Source organism: Vicia villosa, linkage group LG2 (assembly GCF_029867415.1).
Source record: "Vicia villosa cultivar HV-30 ecotype Madison, WI linkage group LG2, Vvil1.0, whole genome shotgun sequence".
In the NCBI taxonomy this organism is placed as follows: Eukaryota; Viridiplantae; Streptophyta; class Magnoliopsida; order Fabales; family Fabaceae; genus Vicia; species Vicia villosa.
In genome coordinates this window covers 172,849,420-172,871,555 of record NC_081181.1, presented here as the reverse complement: position 1 = coordinate 172,871,555, position 22,136 = coordinate 172,849,420, and the positions used below count along the sequence as shown (strand labels likewise).

General features: G+C 30.6%; 2 protein-coding genes across 2 annotated transcripts; both read right to left on the bottom strand.

The window, feature by feature from the left end:
- Window positions 1–10,027: 10,027 nt before the first annotated feature.
- On the bottom strand, window positions 10,028–10,612 carry LOC131652988 (calmodulin-2/4). Its single transcript, XM_058922993.1, has one exon. The coding sequence runs from the start codon at window positions 10,560–10,562 to the stop codon at window positions 10,221–10,223; it is 342 nt and encodes a 113-aa protein (XP_058778976.1). The 5' UTR covers window positions 10,563–10,612; the 3' UTR covers window positions 10,028–10,220.
- Window positions 10,613–20,598: 9,986 nt separating this feature from the next.
- Window positions 20,599–21,149, bottom strand: LOC131652989 (calmodulin-2/4-like). The gene has a single exon (XM_058922994.1). The coding sequence runs from the start codon at window positions 21,083–21,085 to the stop codon at window positions 20,744–20,746; it is 342 nt and encodes a 113-aa protein (XP_058778977.1). The 5' UTR covers window positions 21,086–21,149; the 3' UTR covers window positions 20,599–20,743.
- Between the last annotated feature and the right edge of the window lie 987 nt (window positions 21,150–22,136).

Below are 22,136 nucleotides of genomic sequence, written 5' to 3'. Positions count from 1 at the left end.
CTTCAACTTTAGGTTCATCCTTCAACTCTTCAATTTGAGTTTCAAATGGATTCATCTCCTCACAAGCCTCTAAATTTCTCAAGCAATCTTCAATTTCCTTCTCTTGATCTTTGGTGAGAACTTCGAGAGCTTCCATTAAAGTCTTCTCAAGAGGATTCGACAAGTGCATTTGATTCTCCACTTTCATAATAGCCCTTTCGGTAGCATCGATTCTAAAACAATCATCCTCATCATTAGGATGCTTGATGGCTTCAAAGAGATCAAGACATAATTCTTCATCTTGGTACCTTAATTTCATTAAGCCATCATCAATATCGATCATCATTCGGGCCGTCTTCATAAAAGGCCTTCCTAAGATCAATGGAATCTCAGGATCTTCTTCCATGTCTATGACAATAAAATCAACAGGATACCAAAATTTGTCAACCTTGACAAGCAAGTCTTCCGCAACTCCATGAGGATGAGCTGTGGATTTATCTGCTAATGATAACGTCATTCTTGTCGGCTTCAAATCGTTGATTCCTAATCTTCTCACCATAGACAATGGGATCAAATTAATGCTAGAACCGGTATCTACCAAACCTTTGCCTATGTGAACATTTCCAATAGACACCGGTAAGGTTACCCGCCCAGGATCATTCGATTTTATCGGAGTAGTGCGTTGAATTAACGCATTACAACAAGAGCTCACCGTTACTACCTCCGGATCCAAGAATCTTCTCTTCTTAGTGATGATGTCTTTGATGAATTTTGCATACATCGGCATTTGCTCTAATGCCTCGGAGAAAGGAACATTAATTTGCAACTTGCTAAAAATATCCAAGAACCGAGCATAGTGCTTTGCATCTTCTTTCTTTGACGGACCGGGAGGGTAAGGTAATTTCTTCACTTGTATAGAATCATCCACCTTCTTCTTTCCCTTCTCACTCACACTCAATTTTTTTCTCTCTTTTTCTACAACCTTCTCAAGAGTTTCTTTTTCCACTAATTCTTTCTCTTTCTCATTTTCAACTAAATCACCCTCAACATTTTTTTCTACTTCATTCACCCTATCTTTTTCACTCTCAACAATTTCCTCCTCAACTATTTCTCCTACACCCATATCAATATTTCTACCGCTACGAGTTAGAATTGACTTACAATGCTCACGAGGATTTTCTTGTGTAGTAGCCGGAAAAGGACCTTTGTTTTGATCGGCAAGTTGCTTTGACAATTGCCCGACTTGAGTTTCAAGGTTCTTAATTGCGGCATCCGTACTCTTTTGGCTTGCAATTTTCAATTGCATGAATTGGCTAAGAGTGTCCTCGATTGAAAGCTTTGTTTGTTGAGGTTGTTGATTGTAACCGCCTTGATAAGGATTTTGACGATTCGATGGGCCCGCTTCCGGCCTCCATCCTTGTTGATAACCTTGATTACCTCTTTGTTTGTAACCTTGGTTATTGTTGTAAGGTTGTTGTTGTTGTCTTCCACCATATCCTTGATTAGGATTAGACACATAATTCACCTCTTCACCCGGTGGAGGACAAAAACCTGTTTGATGGTCACCCCTACACAATTCACAACACATCACATGTTGATTTTTAGAAGGGCTCCCATTTCTCTCTTTGATTTGTTGAGGGAGTTTTGACATTTGTTGAGTGAGCAATTCTACTTGTTGTGTCAATAACTTGTTTTGAGCAAGTATTGCATCACTAGTATTCAATTCAAGAACTCCCGGTTTTCTTTGCAATGCACTACGGTTGTGTTGCCCTTGATGATCATTCAAAGCCATTCTATCAATGATAGCAATCGCTTCTGCAGCAGTTTTTGACATCAACGAACCACCCGCGGTAGCATCTAAAAGAGTTTTTGGTTGAGGTTGGAGTCCATTTCTAAAGATATGGATTTGAGACAACTCATCAAACCCATGACCTTTGCACTTTCTAACCATGGACTTGAACCTCTCCCATGCTTCATTGAGAGATTCATTCGACCCTTGAGAGAACACCGCAATAGAAGTTTTCGCTTCCATGAACCTATTGTGAGGAAAGAACCGATCCAAGAACTTCTCTTCTAACTCGTTCCAATTTGTCATGACATTATTAGGTTGATCAAGGTACCATTCCTTAGCTTTTCCAATTAAGGAATGAGGAAAAAGTCTCCTGAACACCTGTTCTTCTTGGTCTTCCGGAGCACCAATTGTTCTGGCGATCTCGTAGAACTTTGTTAGATGAGTAAATGGATCCTCGTGATCTGCCCCTGTGAACGGATTTTGGTATAATAATTGAAGTAACCCCGTCTTCATCTCGGAGTTTCTTCCATTGGCCTGATCACGAGCAAATTGTGCATTGAGTCGAGGGCTATTAACACAAGGCCCTCGAACTGGAACATTAGGAATCTCTCCTGCCATTTCTCCCTCAACTAAGTTTTCAACCGGAGTTGAAGAAGAAGATGCCTCTTGTTGTTGTCTTCTTTCCCTAGCTAGTTGTCTCCTCCTACGAGTTTTGCTATTCTCTCTACGAGCAGTCCTCTCAATCTCAGGATAAAAAAGGAGTTGATCTGCAGGTACACGTCCTCGCATAAACTGTAATCTGAAAAACTAACCAAGCAAATTAACAAACACAAGGAAAATAAATTTAGAAACAAGATATTAATTATAAGACTCAATACAAAACAAACTATTGCAATGCTTGCAATATCTAAACAACAATCCCCGGCAACGGCGCCATTTTGTTGAAAGAGTATTGTGGTGTACTTTTCGTTATTATCGTATCCACAGGGATTATTGCGATATCACCGCCGTTCTATAGCCTATTTTGTCTTGAGTTAATGTTACTTTAAATTTGGGTTTGCAAAAGGTCATTCAATTCTTTTAGTAGCAAAGAGTAAATTAATGAAAGTTCTAAGTTAAAGAAAATGTATCAAGATTCGATTTCATCGACCTAAATTTGTATGTCTCCTTATAAATATACGTATATGAACATGGTAACGATCAACATAATTACGTATCGACGCCTATATCGTCCGTGTCCGCAACGATATAGTTAGATTTACCGTATTGTTTAACCGACGATTTCTCCACCGTTTAAACAATACAAATAACGTTTTAAAACCGATACTAAGTAAACATTAAACGCTAAATCCATGTCTGCAATTTATAGTTTGATAGATGATAAAGTTAGATCTAGATACAAATATTGATGTCTCAAACACTTATACCAAAGAAAAAGCTTTAATAAACAAACTAAACCATCTATATTGATCATCACTTGTTCATACACATATATTCACAAGAAAAACCTACAAAAGGCTAGGAAGATTACATCTTATCTTGATACAAAAGAGATTTAGCTATCCATGAGAATGGTAGCTTGCTCAAGAAGTAAAGGATGAAGATCAACAAGCATCAAAGGCGATTAATCGACGATCAAAGCTTCCAATCTTCAATTCTTTGTTTGCTACAGTGCACAAGTGTTCTTTAGCTCTCAAGATCAACCAACCAACACAAAATATCTGAAAACCCCTTTATATAGCATTTCTGAATTCTGTCCAGGGCGCGTCGCGCCCTCCAGCGCGCTACGCGCCATTACACTTAAAATTATAAACCGCCCATGCGCGCGACGCGCGCAACTCTCTGTCTGGAAGCTCCAAAATATCTTGCCCAGGGCGCGACGCGCCCACATCCCAGCGCGACGCGCGCATACTTCTGCCAGTGAATCTCTTGTCAAGATCAAGACAAGCTCCAAACATCCCAAAATTGGCCAAAACCTACACAATCATAACTAAAACACATATTAACATAAAATGAAAGCTTAATATTATAAACTATAAATAATTATCTAAAACTTCAGGGAATTGCACGAATATCCGATAAAAACGGTCGAAAGGTGCCATTAATTAAACTAAATATAAACACAATTTGGCACCTAACAAGGACATCCATCACCATATGCAAATCTGGAATGGTATGATTAGCAGAGGGAAGTTTTCCATGAAGCAAATGTATGATCATATGATCCAGTCTGAGGAACATGTTAACTGGTGTCATTTAATCCAGCACAATGTTGCGCGTCCTAGAGCCAGGGCCGTCTCAAATAATTTGGAGGCCCTGTTATAATATTAAAAATGGGCCCCTAAAAAAAGTACAAATTTCAAATAAATTTCTCTATTTAAATTATACATAAAATCAATAATATCAAAAATAGTTATGCTTGTAAGTAACATAAAAAAAACTATAATCAATAACATTAGCACACAATTCAAAGTTAATATATTATCATCATTCTACCTATTTAAAAAGAGTCATCCTTCTTATACTTTTTGAAGCAAATTCATCATCCAAGTCTTCATATTGAATTGTCTCTAACAAATCATTCTCAATTGTTATTAGTGATAAGTCATTAAGTCTTTCTTGTAACATGGTAAGACTGCAAGTAAGACTTCAACAACTTCAATTTTGAGAAACTTCTTTCGGCAGAAGAAACTGTCACAGGAATAGTAAGTAAAATCCTATAAGAAATAATCGTACTGGGGAAACAATTCATGCCTTTCAAAAATTGCAATATATCAATAGGTCCTTTTTTATATAGGCAATTTGTCTCTTAGTAATCTTAACTCCACGTATAATTCTTTTCCATCAATATCATATTGATCATTATATTTTAATGTCTCTTCAAAATAATTACAACAAGTCTTCAAAGTTGCAATTTATGTTAATAATTAGACATTTATAAATAAAATCATAAACTAACAAATAAATAAATAACAATTAAAAAAATAACAACTAAAAACTAGTGACAAATTATTTTAACTAAATTTTATTTTAAACTAATGACAAATTCACCACATTATTTTATATTAAAATAGCTTGTATTTAAATGTATAATAAAGATACAGTCAAAGATCAATAATCATCTTCATGTCTTTCCAAAATTGCAAAGAATTTTTTTTTGACAAAATAACTTGAAACCAACATAAATTTCACTTGAAACCAACATAAATTTCTACTCAATGCGGTAACGTGGACGAACTAAATTGTACCTTTGAGAAAATTGATTTTGAAAATTAATTATAGTATTGTATTGTGATTTGCCAAAGACGGAAGATAAATAAACTTAATAGTATTAACCTATCTAACCTATTATATAATAATGGTTAATTGGACTGGGCTATTAAACAAAATTTTGAGGCCCCCACTATTGGAGGCCCTGTTCAAAAGCACTGGTTGCACGGGCTAATCACCGGCCCTGCCTAGAGCCATAGTTTGTCTCTGGCTTGTGTGCCACAATAGGTTGGCTACTAAAGCCAGACTGAAACTGAAACGACTTGGGCTTCTCCATGATGATTGTTGTAGTTTGTGTAATGAAAACATAGAAGACATCAACCATTTGCTTATCAGTTGCAGAGTTACGAAGCATATTTGGCAGGATGTGCTTAAATGGATAGAAGTGAATCATAAACCGCATCAATGGCAAGAGGAATTGAACTAGCTTCTTCAGCACACCAAGGGTAAAGGGTTCAAGGCTAGTGTGCTGAAAATTGCAATAGCGGAAACAGTTCATGGTATATGGAAGTATCGTAATGAACAAATTTTTGGTTCTAATACAAATGAAGATACTACTACAGTTTGTTCACAAGATTATAGAATCCATAGTGTTTAGAGGTTGGTTAAAAGACAAATTTAGAAGGAAAATAGCTTTACTCATGATGTAATTAGTCCATTGAATGGATTTTGTATGTTTGTACAGTTACTTTTGAAATAATATATATTCTTTTATTTCAAAAAAATAATAATATTAATAATAATAATAATAACAATAATAATAATAATAATAATAATAATAATAATAATAAAATTCTTTATTACTAATTTATCCTTTATAACTTACCAGATATTGATTAATAAATGCCACTGACTAAAAATCGATTAAAAAATGTTACGTTTCTATACCTTTGGTTTTTTTCTTAAAGATATCGTGTTTACCTTCATTTTATATATTAAGAGGCTTATGATTAATTAATAGTTCACTAGGTATTCATTTTAATGATATGGAGTTGATAATTTTTGTGCAGCATCTATTCCATGCATGTTAAACAAATGACTCAACTTAAAACTCACAATTTTTTAAAGAGTAATGCTGTTTAGTACGAAACAATTTGAAGAAGAAATGCAAGAATGAGTATGTGTCATTATTTTAGTGGTAAATTTTAAATTATTTTTAAATTTAACTTCCTTTTTAATAGGGATCATGGTGGTTGTGGTGATAATTGATGGTTGTGATCTATTCTTGCCTTTCTTATTTTTCCACTTTCTTACTAATAAGCATTTTCCTTTTTTAAAATCTTAAATAAGTGAACACCTATCATAAATAGTGGTTTTGGTGAAGATCTTTGAGAATTTGAACTTTGAACACTTATAAAGTTTTTAAGTTTTTATTTTATTAAATTTTAATTATTAATTTTTTTATTTATGTATTTTATTAATTTGTAATTATTTAATTTTTTATTTTGAATTTATAAGTATCAACATGCCAAAAATAGAGAAATTGTATACTGAATTCATTCGTTCTTTTTTCTAATAATTTCCTCCACACCATTAATATATTTTTTTTTTTTATGGTTTGTTTGCTCTTATTTATGGTTTAGTGCAGAAGTTAGATTTTGGAAAATAAAACACTAAAAAAATACTGTTATGACAATAATTTTTTAATTCATTTTTATTTGTCAATATTATAATATATTTTAAATTTATTGATGTTTGTTAATTTTTGATTATTTTTTTTAGGTACCAATTTTGAAGTTCTTTTAATTTTATTGATCTTTGTTAAAATTTGATTTTTTTTAAGATAATTTTTTTAAAATATTATAAAATATACTTTTTTTTATAATTTTTTTTGTTAAAGATGACGGAATTTTGAAAATAAATGTTACAATATTTTTCATTCAAGAATTAATATATATTTTCTCTCGAATGTGAATGTATTTAATTAATTTTTTATAATATTTTTATTAAGTTTTTGTTTGACCTTTATATATATATATATATATATATATATATATATATATATATATATATATATATATATATATATATATATATATATATATATATATATATATATATATATATATATATATATATATATATATATATATATAATTACGCTCATGAAATCTAACTCTAAGTATAACTTTTTTGAACTCTTCAATTTTATCATTTATCATTTTAAAATAATTGTTTTTACTTTTATTATTATTGTTGCTTTACACATATCTTATTAGTAAAATATTTATAAATTTTATCTAAATTTTTATTAAGTAGTCAAATAAAATAATTAATATATATTTTAAATTAAAAGCACAATCCAATATAAAAACATTTAGATATCATTATGTCGTTGTATTCATTCTCTTGCTCTCTACCAACCTTATTACTACCACAATCTCATTTTATTTTATTTTATTCTTTTTTCTATCACCACTACCACCACTTACTAATGTTAATGAAAACATTTTTTCCCCTAAAATAAATTTCATTGTTTTCTTATTATTTTACCCACTAATTATATTATTTATTGTTAAAAATATAAAAATAATTGTCATAGAGTTAACTTATTTATAATTAAATTATTTAATTGTATTATTTAAATATTTAATTATATTAATTTATTATATAACAATTTTTTATTCCACGACCTGTTTTTATTTCTTACTTAGTTTCTTTTCATTTATTTACTATTCTATTCTTTTTTTCTTTGTCATGATTTTGTGTACTTTTTATTTATTTTATATTTTGAATTCTATTATTTATGTATACAAGAACTCAATATATATATATATATATATATATATATATATATATATATATATATATATATATATATATATATATATTAAAAACTCATAAATTATTCATATTTTTTCTAAAAAGTAGATTAAATAACAGTTTTAATCCTTCTATTTTATCTGTCTCACGAAATCAGTCCCTCATCATTTTTCATCCAAAAAATATTGAAGTTCTATTTTTTTTTAAATATGTTGCATTGTTTATATGACTTGTATAAAACAGGTGAATTATTTATATTTTAATGGAATTATTAGTAATTTTAAAATAAAACTAATAAATTATTTATAAGAAATTAACTGGGAAGAAATTTCCTAAAAATTGAAACTCACACGAAAAAGAAAATGAATTATTTTTTGTTTTTTAATATAGATAAATGATAAACGAGTCCCACTACCGGGTCACTCACCACCCCTCAACTTTGTTTAAACTCCGAGATTTAAACAATGTGAGTGTGTGAATGGAAGAGAAACAAATTAGGAAATAAACTCATTCGCTTCTCTCCATTGTGTAAATGAAAACATGATTCTCATCAATATTTATTAAGCTTTTATGTATTTTTGTTGGTATTTTTTTTAAGAGAATTAATTTGCGATTTGAATCACACAAAAGTATATAAATGGTAGAGAAACAGATTTAGGACTACACTCACTCATTTCTCTCCCACTACCGGGTCACTCACCCCCTCTAAACTTTGTTTAAACCCCGAGATTTAAACAATGTGAGTGTGTGAATGGAAGAGAAACAGATTAGGAAATAAACCCATTCGCTTCTCTCCATTGTGTAAATGAAAACATGATTCTTATCAATATTTATTAAGGCTTTTATGCATTTTTGTTGGTATTTTTTAAGAGAATTAATTTGCGATTTGAATCACACAAAAGTATATAAATGGTAGAGAAACAGATTTAGGACTACACTCACTCATTTCTCTCCCACTAATGTTGGTAATAGTGTGATTCGCATTATTATTTATGAGATGTTTTGAAAATTGAAAAACAAAAGGAAATGACAAGGGAAATTCTATCCTAATATTAACATAGCAAAAGTTTGGATTTAGTTCTAAAGCGAGCATGCAATTAGAAGTCACAAAGGAATGATAAAAAATACCAAACTACATGTCCTAAGACCTCTAATGGTCCTTTATGTCTTCAAAAGGAACTCCAATTATTGCACAAGTGCATCTCATATGAGCTACAACTACAAACATACATGGATCGAGTGTCAAAGAATTAATATAAAACCTAATCAAAAATTAAAATCAAAACTTAAGTTTTTATACATAGTATTATTTGCCTCTACTGTATACACACGGAAAACTGTGACAAAATTCAATTTACAAGTCAATTAATCAAATCAAATTGCACGAAGTATCAAAATAACAACAATTAAGAACATGTTTAAGGACTCGTTTAAAATACCAAAACAGTTTGTAAAAAAACTAAAAAAAAATAAAAAATATCTAAACACATCAAAGTATTTAAAATGTATTTTCATCTATTTTTTATTTCATCTAAAATCAATTTACCAATAAAAAATTAGAAAAGAAACAAAATTAAAACAAAAAGTATAACAAACATTGACAGTTTTGAAATGAACTAAATTCCTTTGTTGGCGTAATTGGCCTGAATTATGATGGTGTGAAAAAGAAAAAGGCATTAGGCCCATGATTCACGTGTGACTTATATTATTTGTAATCTTATGGTATTCTGTTAAAAGACAAAACAAAAGTTTACCAACTCCGGTCGTCTTCTCTAGCCAAAACTCAAATACTTCACTGAAATGCAACTCAACATCATAACAACACTCATTAAAATAAGGGACTAAATGACTAGTTTTGTAAATCGATATTATTTCAAAACATCGTTTAATACTTTAATAAAATATTTAATAATTAAATATTTTATAATTTCAAAAATAACAAATTTCATTCTTTTGAAATAATTGCTTTACATTGGTTAAGTTGTTTTTATATAATTGTTTCTACTATTGTGATTTGAGTATTACATTATTTTATTAAGCAAAAATTGTGTTTATTTTATTGCGCTTAAATGACATTTCAAGTGCAGCATAACTTAAAAACTTAGACAAAAAAATAGAAGACAAAACTTAAAGGGATAAATCTATAATAGTGAAACTTATAAAATCGCTTATGTAACCTCTATAACCATTCACCAAAAAATGACAAGTGGTAGAAAACTGAAGTGAAATCAACATTACAACTTTTTTAAGGAACAAAATTACATGAAAAGCTAGTAAGACACCATTCGACAACAATCATGAGTAGCAACACTTACCACTAATTAACATTTAACCATGAATTAAAAATGTAAGAAACGACAACGACTACTACAAAGCACTGTTATACAAGTAATAGAAATAAAGTGAGAGAGATCAATCACTTGGCCATCATCACCTTAACGAATTCCTCGTAGTTTATTTGGCCATCACCATCAACATCAGCCTCTCGAATCATCTCATCGACTTCTTCATCAGTGAGCTTCTCACCAAGGTTGGTCATCACATGGCGAAGCTCGGCAGCAGAGATGAATCCATTCTGATCCTTGTCGAAAACCCGAAATGCCTCTTTCAGCTCCTCCTCAGAGTCGGTGTCCTTCATCTTCCTTGCCATGAGGTTGAGAAACTCAGGGAAGTCAATGGTACCATTCCCATCAGCATCTACTTCATTGATCATGTCCTGAAGCTCTGCCTCAGTTGGGTTTTGTCCCAATGATCGCATAACAGTTCCAAGCTCCTTCGTTGTGATACAACCTGCAAATTCAAACCATATATAATTATCATCAACAACAAATTGATAACTTCATCAATTAATTCCCACGTATGATTACTTGTTTATTAAACTTTTGACTTTTTTACTAGGTAGCAGAAAACTAGTTAGATGATTGTCTTTCACTGACATGGCCCAATCTCATGTGCCAGATTTCTGTCTACGACAAAGGTTTCGTGGATGCAACATTTGTCGAACCACTTACAACTTCAGCCTTAAGGGTATACAAGCCTTGTTTCTTCACGCCTCTCAAGACTTCCTTCGAACCCTTCATGACTTTTAGGATACTTTTCTCTCCTTGGAAAACATATCCTTTCTTGTCGAATTCACCAAGAGAGAGAGCAGATTTCTCTGCAAATCAGGAACATACCTGACTTCAGTTAACAACCTTATTGACTCATCATGGAGCTTGAATCTCACAGATCCAACACCTGCAATCTTGCAAGTCTTGTTGTTTCCCAGCAATACTGATCCACCATCTTGATCACATAATTCCTCGAACAAGTCTTTGTTTGGAGTCATGTGCCAAGTGCAACCTGAATCCATAATCCACTCCTTCTTAGAGTCACTGCTTGAAACCACAAGAACATCAGATGATTCGAAATCATCTTGAACAATGGCAGCGTTGCCATTATCCTTACCTCCATGATCCTTTAGGCGTTAAGGGCACACCTTTCTTGTGTGACCCTCCCTCTTACAAGGATAGCATCGAATGCCAGATGCTTCGCCACTGTAAGACTTCGAATGGCTTTTTCCTTTCTTCTTGTCGAACTTGCCATCCTTTCGTAAGAGTTTTCCTTTAACGGCCAAACCTTCACCAACAGTCAAAGGTTTATGCTCCTTTCGTTCGTTCAAGTCCTTTGAATACATGGCTGATTGAACTTCTTCAAACGTCAGGGACTCCCTTCCATACAAGAGAGTTTCTTTAAAGTGAGCATGTGATCGAGGCAAAGCGCACAATAGTAACAACGCTTGATCTTCATCATCGATCTTCACATCAATATTTTCAAGATAAAGAATCAGCTTGTTGAACATATCCAACTGCTCAGCCAACACTTTGTCTTCAATCATCTTGAATGAATACAAAGTCTGCTTTAGGTAGAGTCGATTTACCAGCGATTTTGTCATATACAAACTTTCAAGTTTCGCCCATAACCCTGAATTGCGCTGTGGGCTTTCTCGATCATAGTTGTCTTCTCCGCTGCCGTTAATTCAGCATTCATGGTTGCCTCTCCCTTCAACGCTTCCAAACAACCCTGCTGAACCAGTAGGGCTTTCATCTCCAAGCGCCACAGACCGAAATCATTCACTCCGGTGAACTTTTCAATCTCATACTTTGTTGAAGGCATCTTCTCCACGCACACCGCACCAATTTATTGTGAAAAACGATACCAATAACAAAGTATAATAGGGAATTAGGGAAGAAAAGGAGAACACAAGAATTGGTTATAACTGCTATTCTTTTACTTTCTCTTAAAACAAGATTACAAATAATCTCTCTCACCCTAAATTAGGATTTGCAGCTTAGCAATGATTAGAGACTAGTATGTTATTTATAATAAATCATAACATACTAATTAATGAGCTTTTTCAGCAAGGCCCATTACACAAGTCAACTTAATAAACAAGCTAACTTAACAAATTAGGGTTTAAACACTAAAACCTAATTTAACATGCTAACAACCCAAGCATCTTCGACACAAGCATGTGAACAACCTTCGACTTCATGCCTAATCCTGTCGAACCGAGAAGCTACCCTTCGACCATACTAAAGTTCGATCCAATATCTCACAATTTCTTATTATTACTAATTTATCCTTTATAACTTACCAATTATTGATTAATAAATGCCACCCGACTAAAAATGGATTGAAAAATGTTACGTTTCTTTACCTTTGGTTTTTTTAAAGATATTGTGTTTACCTTCATTTTATATATTAAGATGCTTATGATTAATTAATAGTTCTGTAGGTGTTCATTTTAATGACATGGAGTTGATATTTTTGTGCAGCATCTATTCCATGCATGTTAAACAAATGACTCAACTGAAAACTCTCAATTTGTTAAAATCTTAAATAAGTGAACACCTATCATAAATAGTGGTTTTGATGAAGATCTTTGAGAATTTGAATTTGAACACTTATAAAGTTTTTATTTTATTAATTTTAAATTATTTAATTTTTTATTTATCATTTATTTATTTATCAATTTTAATTTTTTTTTGTTTTTTTATTTTTTATTTTGAATTTATAAGTATAAACATGCCAAAAATAGAGAAATTGTATATTGATTTTTTATGGTTTGTTTGCTCCTTATTTATGGTTTGGTGCAGAAGTTAGATTGTGGAAAATAAAACATTAAAAGAATGACAGTTATAACAATAATTTTTTAATTTATTTTTATTTGTCAATATTATAATATTTTTTTAAATTTATTGATGTTTGTTAATTTTTTATTTTTTTAAAGGTAATTTTAAAGTTCTTTTAATTTTATTGATTTTTTGTTAAATTTTGATTTTTTTAGATAATTTTTGAAATTATACAAAATATACTTTTTAAAAAAAAATATTGTTAAAGATGATGGAAATTTTGAAAATAAATGTTATAATATTTTTCGTTCAAGAATTAATATATATTTTTCCCTCAGTCTCAAATGTAAACATAAGTGGATGTATTTAGTTAATTTTTAATAATATTTCAATTGTGTTTTTATTTTACCTTCATATATGTAAATTTAATTAGGCTCATGAAATCTATAAGTATAAAATTCATATTTTTCTTATTATTTTAACCACTAATTATATTATTTATTGATAAAAATATATAAATAATTGTCATAGAGTTAACTATTTTTTTAATTATATTAATTAATTGTATTATTTAACTATATTAATTTATTATATAAAAAGGTTTTATTGTAGGAACTATTTTTATTTCTTATTTAGTTTATTTTCATTTGTTTACTATTCTTTTTTTTCTTTGTCATGATTTGTCCACTTTCTATTTATTTTTAATTTTGAATTCTATTATTTATGTATACAAGACAAGAATATATATATATATATATATATATATATATATATATATATATATATATATATATTAAAAACTCATAATTTTTTTTAAAAGTAGATTAAATTACAGTTTTGATTATCATATTTTACCTATTTCACGAAATCAGTTTCTCTATTTTATTTTTAAGATAGTTTTGGTTCTTCATGGTCATTTTTCATCCAAAAAATATTAAAATTGCATTTTTTTAATATGTTGCATTTTTTATATGACTTGCGCAAGAATGATGAATTATTTATATTTTAATAGAATTATTAGTAATGTTTAAATAAAAAACTAATAAACTTTAGGACAACACTTAGGTACAATTCTTTAGGCGTGGTTCTTACTATTTTCCAATCAAAATATGACAAATATACTTAAATATCATATAGTGAGTGAAAATAGGAGAAATTTATATACGTCTAAGAGAAAATCATATATTTATTATATTTTCATTAAAAAATAGTAACAACCACATATAAAAAATTGTATCTAAATTTTGTAAGAAATTAAGTGGATATCAGTTAAGAAATTTCTTAAAAATCTAAATTCCAACCATTTAGATCTGGAATTGCTGGGCTCTATAATTTGATTGACACTTAATTCATTTCCACTTCAAAGAAAACGGCGGGACTAGGATCTTCCAAAAAAAAATGGTTTCAGAGAAAATTGGAATAACTTCAGAAAATGCTGTCAGGCCAACAAATAGATCTGGAATTGACGCCTTTCTAATTTCATCAGCACTTAATTCATTTCCACTTCAAAGAAAACGTCTTCAGATAAAGGGGACAACATAATAGATTATTCGAAAAATCAGAACTCTAAAAATAGAAATTCTGATCAACGAATACGAAGTTGTTGTGCCTTAATTTTGATTATTATATAATAACTGGAAATAAAAAGTTGTTGTGTGTTACTTTTGATTATTATATAGTAAATGAATAATTATTTTTCTTATAAATATGTCTGAAAAAAAAAAAAATCTAACATGTGTAATTTATTAAAAGAATTGCAACATATTTTTCGTGAAATAGATAAAATAGGAAACTAAATGACTAGTTTTGTAAATTAATATTATTTCAAAACTAATATTATTTCAAAACATTATTTAATACTTTAATAAAATATTTAATATTAAATATTTTATAATTTAAAAATAATAAATTTTATTCTTTTGAAATAATTGATTTATATTGTTTAAATTGTTTTTATAAAATTGTTTTTACTATTGTGATTTGAGTATACATTATTTTATTAAACAAAAATTGTGGTTATTTTATTGCGCTTAAATAAATAAAAGACAATACTTAAGCGGATAAATTTAATAGTGAAACTTATAAAATCGCATATGTAACCTTCATAACCATTCACCAAAAAATGACAAGTGGTAGAACCTGAAGTGAAATCAACATTACAACTTTTTTAAGGAACAAAATTACAAGAAAAAGCTAGTAAGACACTGTCATACCCCGAAATTTACCCTCATATATTGCCAAACTAGTAACAAACTCGTGCGTTCGCACGGGTTCTAGTACGGGACACGCATTTGTTTCAGATCTATATTTTTAATAGAAAAATGTCTGGTATCCGTGAAAAATAATAATTATATGTATAGAAAAATGTCTGGTACCCGTAGAAAATTGATAATTGAATGTATAGAATAATGTCTGGTACCCGTGAAAAAATAGTAATTGAATGTATAAAAAAATGTCTAGTACCCGTGAAAAAATAATAAACGAATGTATAGAAAAATGTCTGATACCTATGAAAAAATAATAATAGAATGTATAGAAAAATATTAAACATCCACTTAGACAAAAAACAATTGTGCAAAATAGCTAAAAATGAAATGTTATTCTTAATAGAGTTGTGGTAAAAACAAAACATTTATATCGTGTTTGGATTAAGACATTTTTTTTATGTTTATTTTCTTTAATTGTATAAAAAAATAATAATCCGTGCGTTTGCACGAATTTTGGTATAGTTATCTGTGCACTCACACGGTACTGTACGTTCACAAGGTACTGATGTGATTACCCATGCGTTCACACGATACAGATGTGGTACGCACGCTTTTGTTTTCAAAATGTAATAAAATAATCAAAAAATAAAATGAAAAAAAGACCAAACTGTCTAATGAAAATAATTTATTATTTTTAAAAGATATAATAAATTGGTTTCAATATTTTCTTTCGTATATATATAATTATTTTAAAATGTAATAAAAGTGTATATTAGAAAAACAAAATTGTTTTACCAATTTTTTTTAAAAACTTGTTCTATCAATTTTGTTTTACATCAATAATATATATTTTAACTTTTCATTTATTAAACCCGTGTGTTCGCACGGGTATTGGTGTTGTACGCACGTTTTTATTTTTAAAATGTAATAAAAATAAAAATAATCAAAATTTAGTTTTACTAAAATACTTACTATGTATATTATGTGTGGTATGTATACTATTAAACATAATATAAGCTCTAGTGATATTGGAGCACACTATAAGAATGAGGTACAAACTATTAAAAGAGCCTCTGCTTTCATTTCAAGCAACTTTTTAGAGTACATACTAATCAGCACGTTCCAATGCCCTTTCTGTATCAGAGGACGTTCTTCTTTGCAAAAGCTCATCAGATCAACATTTTGGCTTATTAAAAAGAATATTTCAACATTTTGCAAGGCTTCATTCAGATATAATATTTCAATATTTTTCAGTATAAAAATATTTCCAATATTTTAGAAACATAGATCAGATACTGTTTTTTAAAACCTTTTATTTTCACAATTTTCTCATTTGAAGGCTAATATAATATAATCCAAATTACTTCAGTGTAAAACGTTTTCAAATCAGTTTGTTAAAGTAAACAACATAATCAGTATAATACAAGGTATCACCGTTTATTTCGATTCAGGTAAATGATTGTCAATGACAAGAGTATCACCATAAAGATTATATTTTTTCCAATGAATATAAAAAAACAAAGAAAACTCATGGTTCAAAATCCAAAAATATGAGTTAAAAGTATATGTAGAGGAAGAAATTCTAAAATATGATTCAATAGTAAGAAACCCTAAAATCTGCACAACTAAATAAAGCTTATAAAAAACTTGCACATGTAAACAAATCATAAGAAGAAAAAAAAGAAAGTTAAAATTGAACCTCTTTCAAAATATTAATCGTCTTACACTGCAACCAACGCCGACAAATCATCAGAAACGCACCGCAGACGAACCTTCCTCCTTCCGCGTGAGCCAACACCACCAAACCTGAAACAACAAATAGTAAATCAAAATCAAACATATCTGATACTCAATAATAACAATGAAGAAGAAGGAAGAATAAGAGGGAGAAGGAAGAATGAGATGGAGAAGGAAGAAGGAAGCAAAAGGCGTGTAGAAGGAGAAGAAATAAGAAGATTTAGGGTCAGGGATTTGAGAAAAATATGAGAACTCAGAGAAAGAGAGATCGTAGGAAGAGAGAGAAAAAAAGAGAAAAAATGAAGTGGATTATGTGAAAGAGAGAAAGATAACAAAAGTGATAGAAATCTTTAATAATATAATAATTGGTCAAAAATAAAAGGCAGTAGCAATTGAAATGGAGCTTTTTAAGAGCATCCATGTGGCAAGCTGTGAGAAAAGAAGGGCAAAAATGGTTTTTCCAGAACAATTTATTTTCATATATTGTAGATGTCATTTTATTTCGAATAAGTGACATAGATCAGTTGGTAAGGGTTTCGAATAAGTGACATAGACCAGTTGGTAACGGTCATATTATATATATATATATATATATATATATATATATATATTCTAAAACCTTTTTCTTTATATATAATAATAATTATTTTATTTTAACATATTTACTGTTTATCTTTTTTCTTATTCATTTATTTTATATTATATACTTATTTATTAATATTTAATATTTATCATTTTTCTTTTATTTATTTTAATATACTTAGTTTATTTAAATTATTTTATTTTCTTAATATTATATATTTATTTATTTTTAGATGTTTTATTTATATATCGTTATAAAAATCATATTTACTTTATTTTAATCCATAAAAAATCATAAAAAGGTTTTTTTGCCTGATTTTATTTTTTCTCTCTGATTTAATTAATTAGGTTGCGAAACCAATAATTAATTAAATCGATTGCGTTGCTTTACTCAATTTACGTCCGAATCAGGGTTTACGAGATGAAAGATGAAAGGAAAAACACCCATGGATATACCATATGAAACGAACACACATATTTGCATAAAAAAAACTTAGGATTTGAGAAGGGATTTAGGGTTTGAGAAGGAACTTAGGGTTTGAGATGTAATTTAGGGTTTGAGAAGACAAACCTGTTAAGATTCAAAGTGATGGTGGTTTCTTTGACGGTGATTCGCAATGGCTGAGAGAAATGCTTTGACGGTGATTCTCCAAGAGCCTTAGCTGCCTTTGACGGTGATTTAAAAAAAAAAGAGAAGAAGAATCATAAGAAGCGGAATAAATGGTAACGCGAAAAATGAATTAATGGTTGACGACGGGTGAAATCACCGTCGCGAAATTGTTATCTGCGTGTGAAAGGTGGCGACGGGAGGTTTCACCGTCGTGCCCTTTCTGATATATGAAGGAAACATTAATTTTTCTTAGATATACTGAACACAATTAAAATATTGAAAAAATATTAATTGGAAAAATATATTATGGAGAAGTATAACTGACTAAATTTTAATTGGAAAAAAATGTAATTAAATAAGTCAATGACTAAAATATTATATGATTAAATAAGGCAATGATTAAATATTATTTATTAAAGTTTTTTTTTGGTTTTTTATTTAAATTAATTATTTGTCAATTTTATTTTATTATTAATTCAAATAAATAAAATTTAAAAATAATTTTATAAATTTTTACAAGTTTTATAATTTTTATCGATTATCGATATAGCAAAAAATCTTAAGAACAAAAACGTAATGATAATATATCATCACTGTTAAACAATTTTTAACATAAAATTATAGAAAAATATTGTCTCTATTAATTAAAATTTTTGAATTCGTCATTGCTAAAATGACCTTGATATTACATTTGACTACAGGTGACTTTGTGATATACAAATGCAGGAGATTATTTTTCTCGATAATTGTTTTGTAATTGTGAGTGACGGTAGGTTCACCGTCGTGAAGTTTAATAATTTTTAAGCAAGAGGGCGCGACAGTTGGTTCACCGTCGTGACTTTTGATGAGTTTCTCGTGGTGAAGAGTTGTGTTATTTGGTTTAAAGGGCGACATATAATTTATGGTGGTTTTTAAACAGTCGTGACCTGATTTCTAGGACGGTAGGTGTATAACCGTCGTTAAATTTAATAATTTTTTAAAAATTTAAGGGCGGTAGGTGTATACCGTCGCGATACGCGTCTCTATATTACTTTTACGACAGTTATCAAGTAATTGTCGCAATTTTTGTGTCGTAAAACTATAATTTTCTTGTAGTGTAACCCTACACTAAAAATATTATTTTTTCTGTGTCTTTTCAGGGTTAATTTTTCAGATGCCTTCCGACTACGCACCACGCATTTCACAAAGCTAAGTCCCGATTGATTTTATTATTTCTTTATATTTAATATAATATTATTTTTCCTTCATTCTTTTTAAAATATTTGTTCTACCCTGTTAATGAAGAATTGTCATACACTCACTGTTTGTCATTTTTCTGTCAATTCTCAGATGATCAGAGTCAATGCTCGAGAGTACTCCCGACTACGAACCATATCAGATCAAATCAAAAGCTAAGTTCTATTTTTATTTCAAAGATCTATTTTATTTTATTTTATTTAACAAATTAGGGTTAACCCTAATTATCGTTTGAATTGATAATGCACTCACTGCCCCTTCTTTGTTTATTCTTTCTTTTCCAATCTTCAGGGTTTGTCAATTGCCAAAGCTACGCGCATCGGTAACCCTAAAACCCTAAACTATTATATTTTCTGTTTTTATTATATCCCGCTGGTTTCAATTCCCCTCTCCTCCACTGGTTACAATTTCCCTTCCCCATTACTACTGTTAGTATCTATTGCGTGGTTAGTAATCCTAGGGAGTGCAAGTCTTGAACTGAATTAGAATAATTAATTACAAGATAAATAACTGAATTTAATCACATGATTGTTGCACCCACGCACACTTTTTTGGTAACCTCTTTGTTGCCTTGTTGCCTGTTGCCTGTTGTCTTGTTGCCTGTTGCCTTGTGTTTTTGTAGAATAGCCATGTCCCTCGAATACGAGGATACCTCAGCCATGTTGCCTCGATACAAATAAAGGTCATAAGTTCCTAATGATGCTGCCTCCGATACACTAATATGACCTCGACCCTCGGAAGTTGCCTACGAAAAAGGCTGAGGTATCCTCTGGTTGCCTACGAAAAAGGCTATTCTAATCCTTCCCTTAGACTACCTGCCTCTCTATGGCATGGGTCAGTCTTATGGCGAACGATAATACGACGACCCTTCAACCTCCAAATGAAAGGCTTCCTGCCCTCTTATGGCATGGATAGACCCTTTCACCCTGAAAGGCTAAAAGAACCTCTTTTTCAAACTATAAGGTAATTGCCCCTAATTGCTTTGCCTTGCTCTAAAAAATCTTTTTCATATTCTTTCTCATAAACCTTCAAAATGGCTACGCTCATTTACGAGCTAAAGTCCATATTCAGTTCTTCTACATTTCTGAAATCAAACGAGCAAAGCAATTAAGAGCCCATGGATAACCATGGATGCAAAGGGTGCCTTACACCTTCCCTTTGCATAAATTATCCCCCGAACCCGTTTTCTTTTAAAAAGGTTTTTTTTCTGTTCTTTTGGCCTTTCTGATTTATTTGGATAAAATAAAAGTTGGTGGCGACTCATGCTTAACCGCGACATTTTTCGATTATAAAAAGTCAGTTCACCGTATTACAGACACCGTTCGACAACAATCATGAGTAGCAACACTTACCACTAATTAACATTTAACCATGAATTAAAAATGTAAGAAACGACAACGACTACTACAAAGCACTGTTATACAAGTAATAGAAATAAAGTGAGAGAGATCAATCACTTGGCCATCATCACCTTAACGAATTCCTCGTAGTTTATTTGGCCATCACCATCAACATCAGCCTCTCGAATCATCACATCGACTTCTTCATCAGTGAGCTTCTCACCAAGGTTGGTCATCACATGGCGAAGCTCGGTAGCAGAGATGAATCCATTCTGATCCTTGTCGAAAACCCGAAATGCCTCTTTCAGCTCCTCCTCAGAGTCGGTGTCCTTCATCTTCCTTGCCATGAGGTTGAGAAACTCAGGGAAGTCAATGGTACCATTCCCATCAGCATCTACTTCATTGATCATGTCCTGAAGCTCTGCCTCAGTTGGGTTTTGTCCCAATGATCGCATAACAGTTCCAAGCTCCTTCGTTGTGATGCAACCTACAAGTTCAAACCATATGTAATTATCATAGACAACAAATTTATAGCTTCATCTATTAATTCCCACATATGAATACTTGTTTATTAAACTTTTGACTTTTTAACTAGGTAGCAGAAAACTAGTTAGATGGTTATGGTTAGTTACAATTACACACCCTGTTAGTATTAGCTGCATATAGCCAGAAAAACTAGTCACATATAGCCAATATATTATCAAACTTTTCTCATGCATGACAAATATGTTTAGCAAGATTCAATTCCTCCCCGGCACTCTTCTATACAAGCCACATACAAATAGCATATGTTTAATAAACTTTTTTTATTCGTTTAAACTCAGTCACCAATCTTAGTGGATTTTCAAAAGAAAAAAAATACACTTCTGTAAATCTAAATAATAAAAGAAAGTTCTGATTTTGAACAAAGCAATAACTCTACAGAAACCCACATCATAAAAAAACACATCTTTCAGCACCCACCATCATGCCATGTTTCTCAAAACTCAGATACATAAACAGACTCACAAACCACAGGCAAAGTAGCTATGAATAATATTCAAAAAATATCAATAACACTTTGAAAAAGGTTGCAGATGTAGCTGAACATATCATTTAAGTGTATAGTGTCCAATCTTTGAAGCACTGAACACTTGAAACACAAGATTGACACTACAACGTATGAAGCACGGAACACCTGAAACACAATTTTGTCACTACAACACCGTATGAAGCACGGAACACATGAAACACAATATTGAACCTTCACCTCCAAAGAATTTGGCTGAAATTCTTTTGGCTTTAGAGACTTCAGAAGCTGAAATCCCTTCGTCTATGTTTGTTGAAGATGCTTCTGAATCAGAAGCTGATGCTGGGAATCAAGGTGCTGGAACTCAAGATGCTGAGAATCATCCTGCTATGCAACCTCCTCTTGAGGAAAATCAAGCTGATGTTCTCATGCTCGATGCTGCTGTTGAGAATCCTCTGATGGACAATAGCTTTGATGCTTCTTCTGCTGGACCTTCT

Excerpts from the sequence above, each read along its gene's own strand:
- LOC131652989 (XM_058922994.1), bottom strand. The coding sequence starts at position 21,085 with ATGCGATCATTGGGACAAAACCCAACTGAGGCAGAGCTTCAGGACATG.
- LOC131652988 (XM_058922993.1), bottom strand. The coding sequence starts at position 10,562 with ATGCGATCATTGGGACAAAACCCAACTGAGGCAGAGCTTCAGGACATG.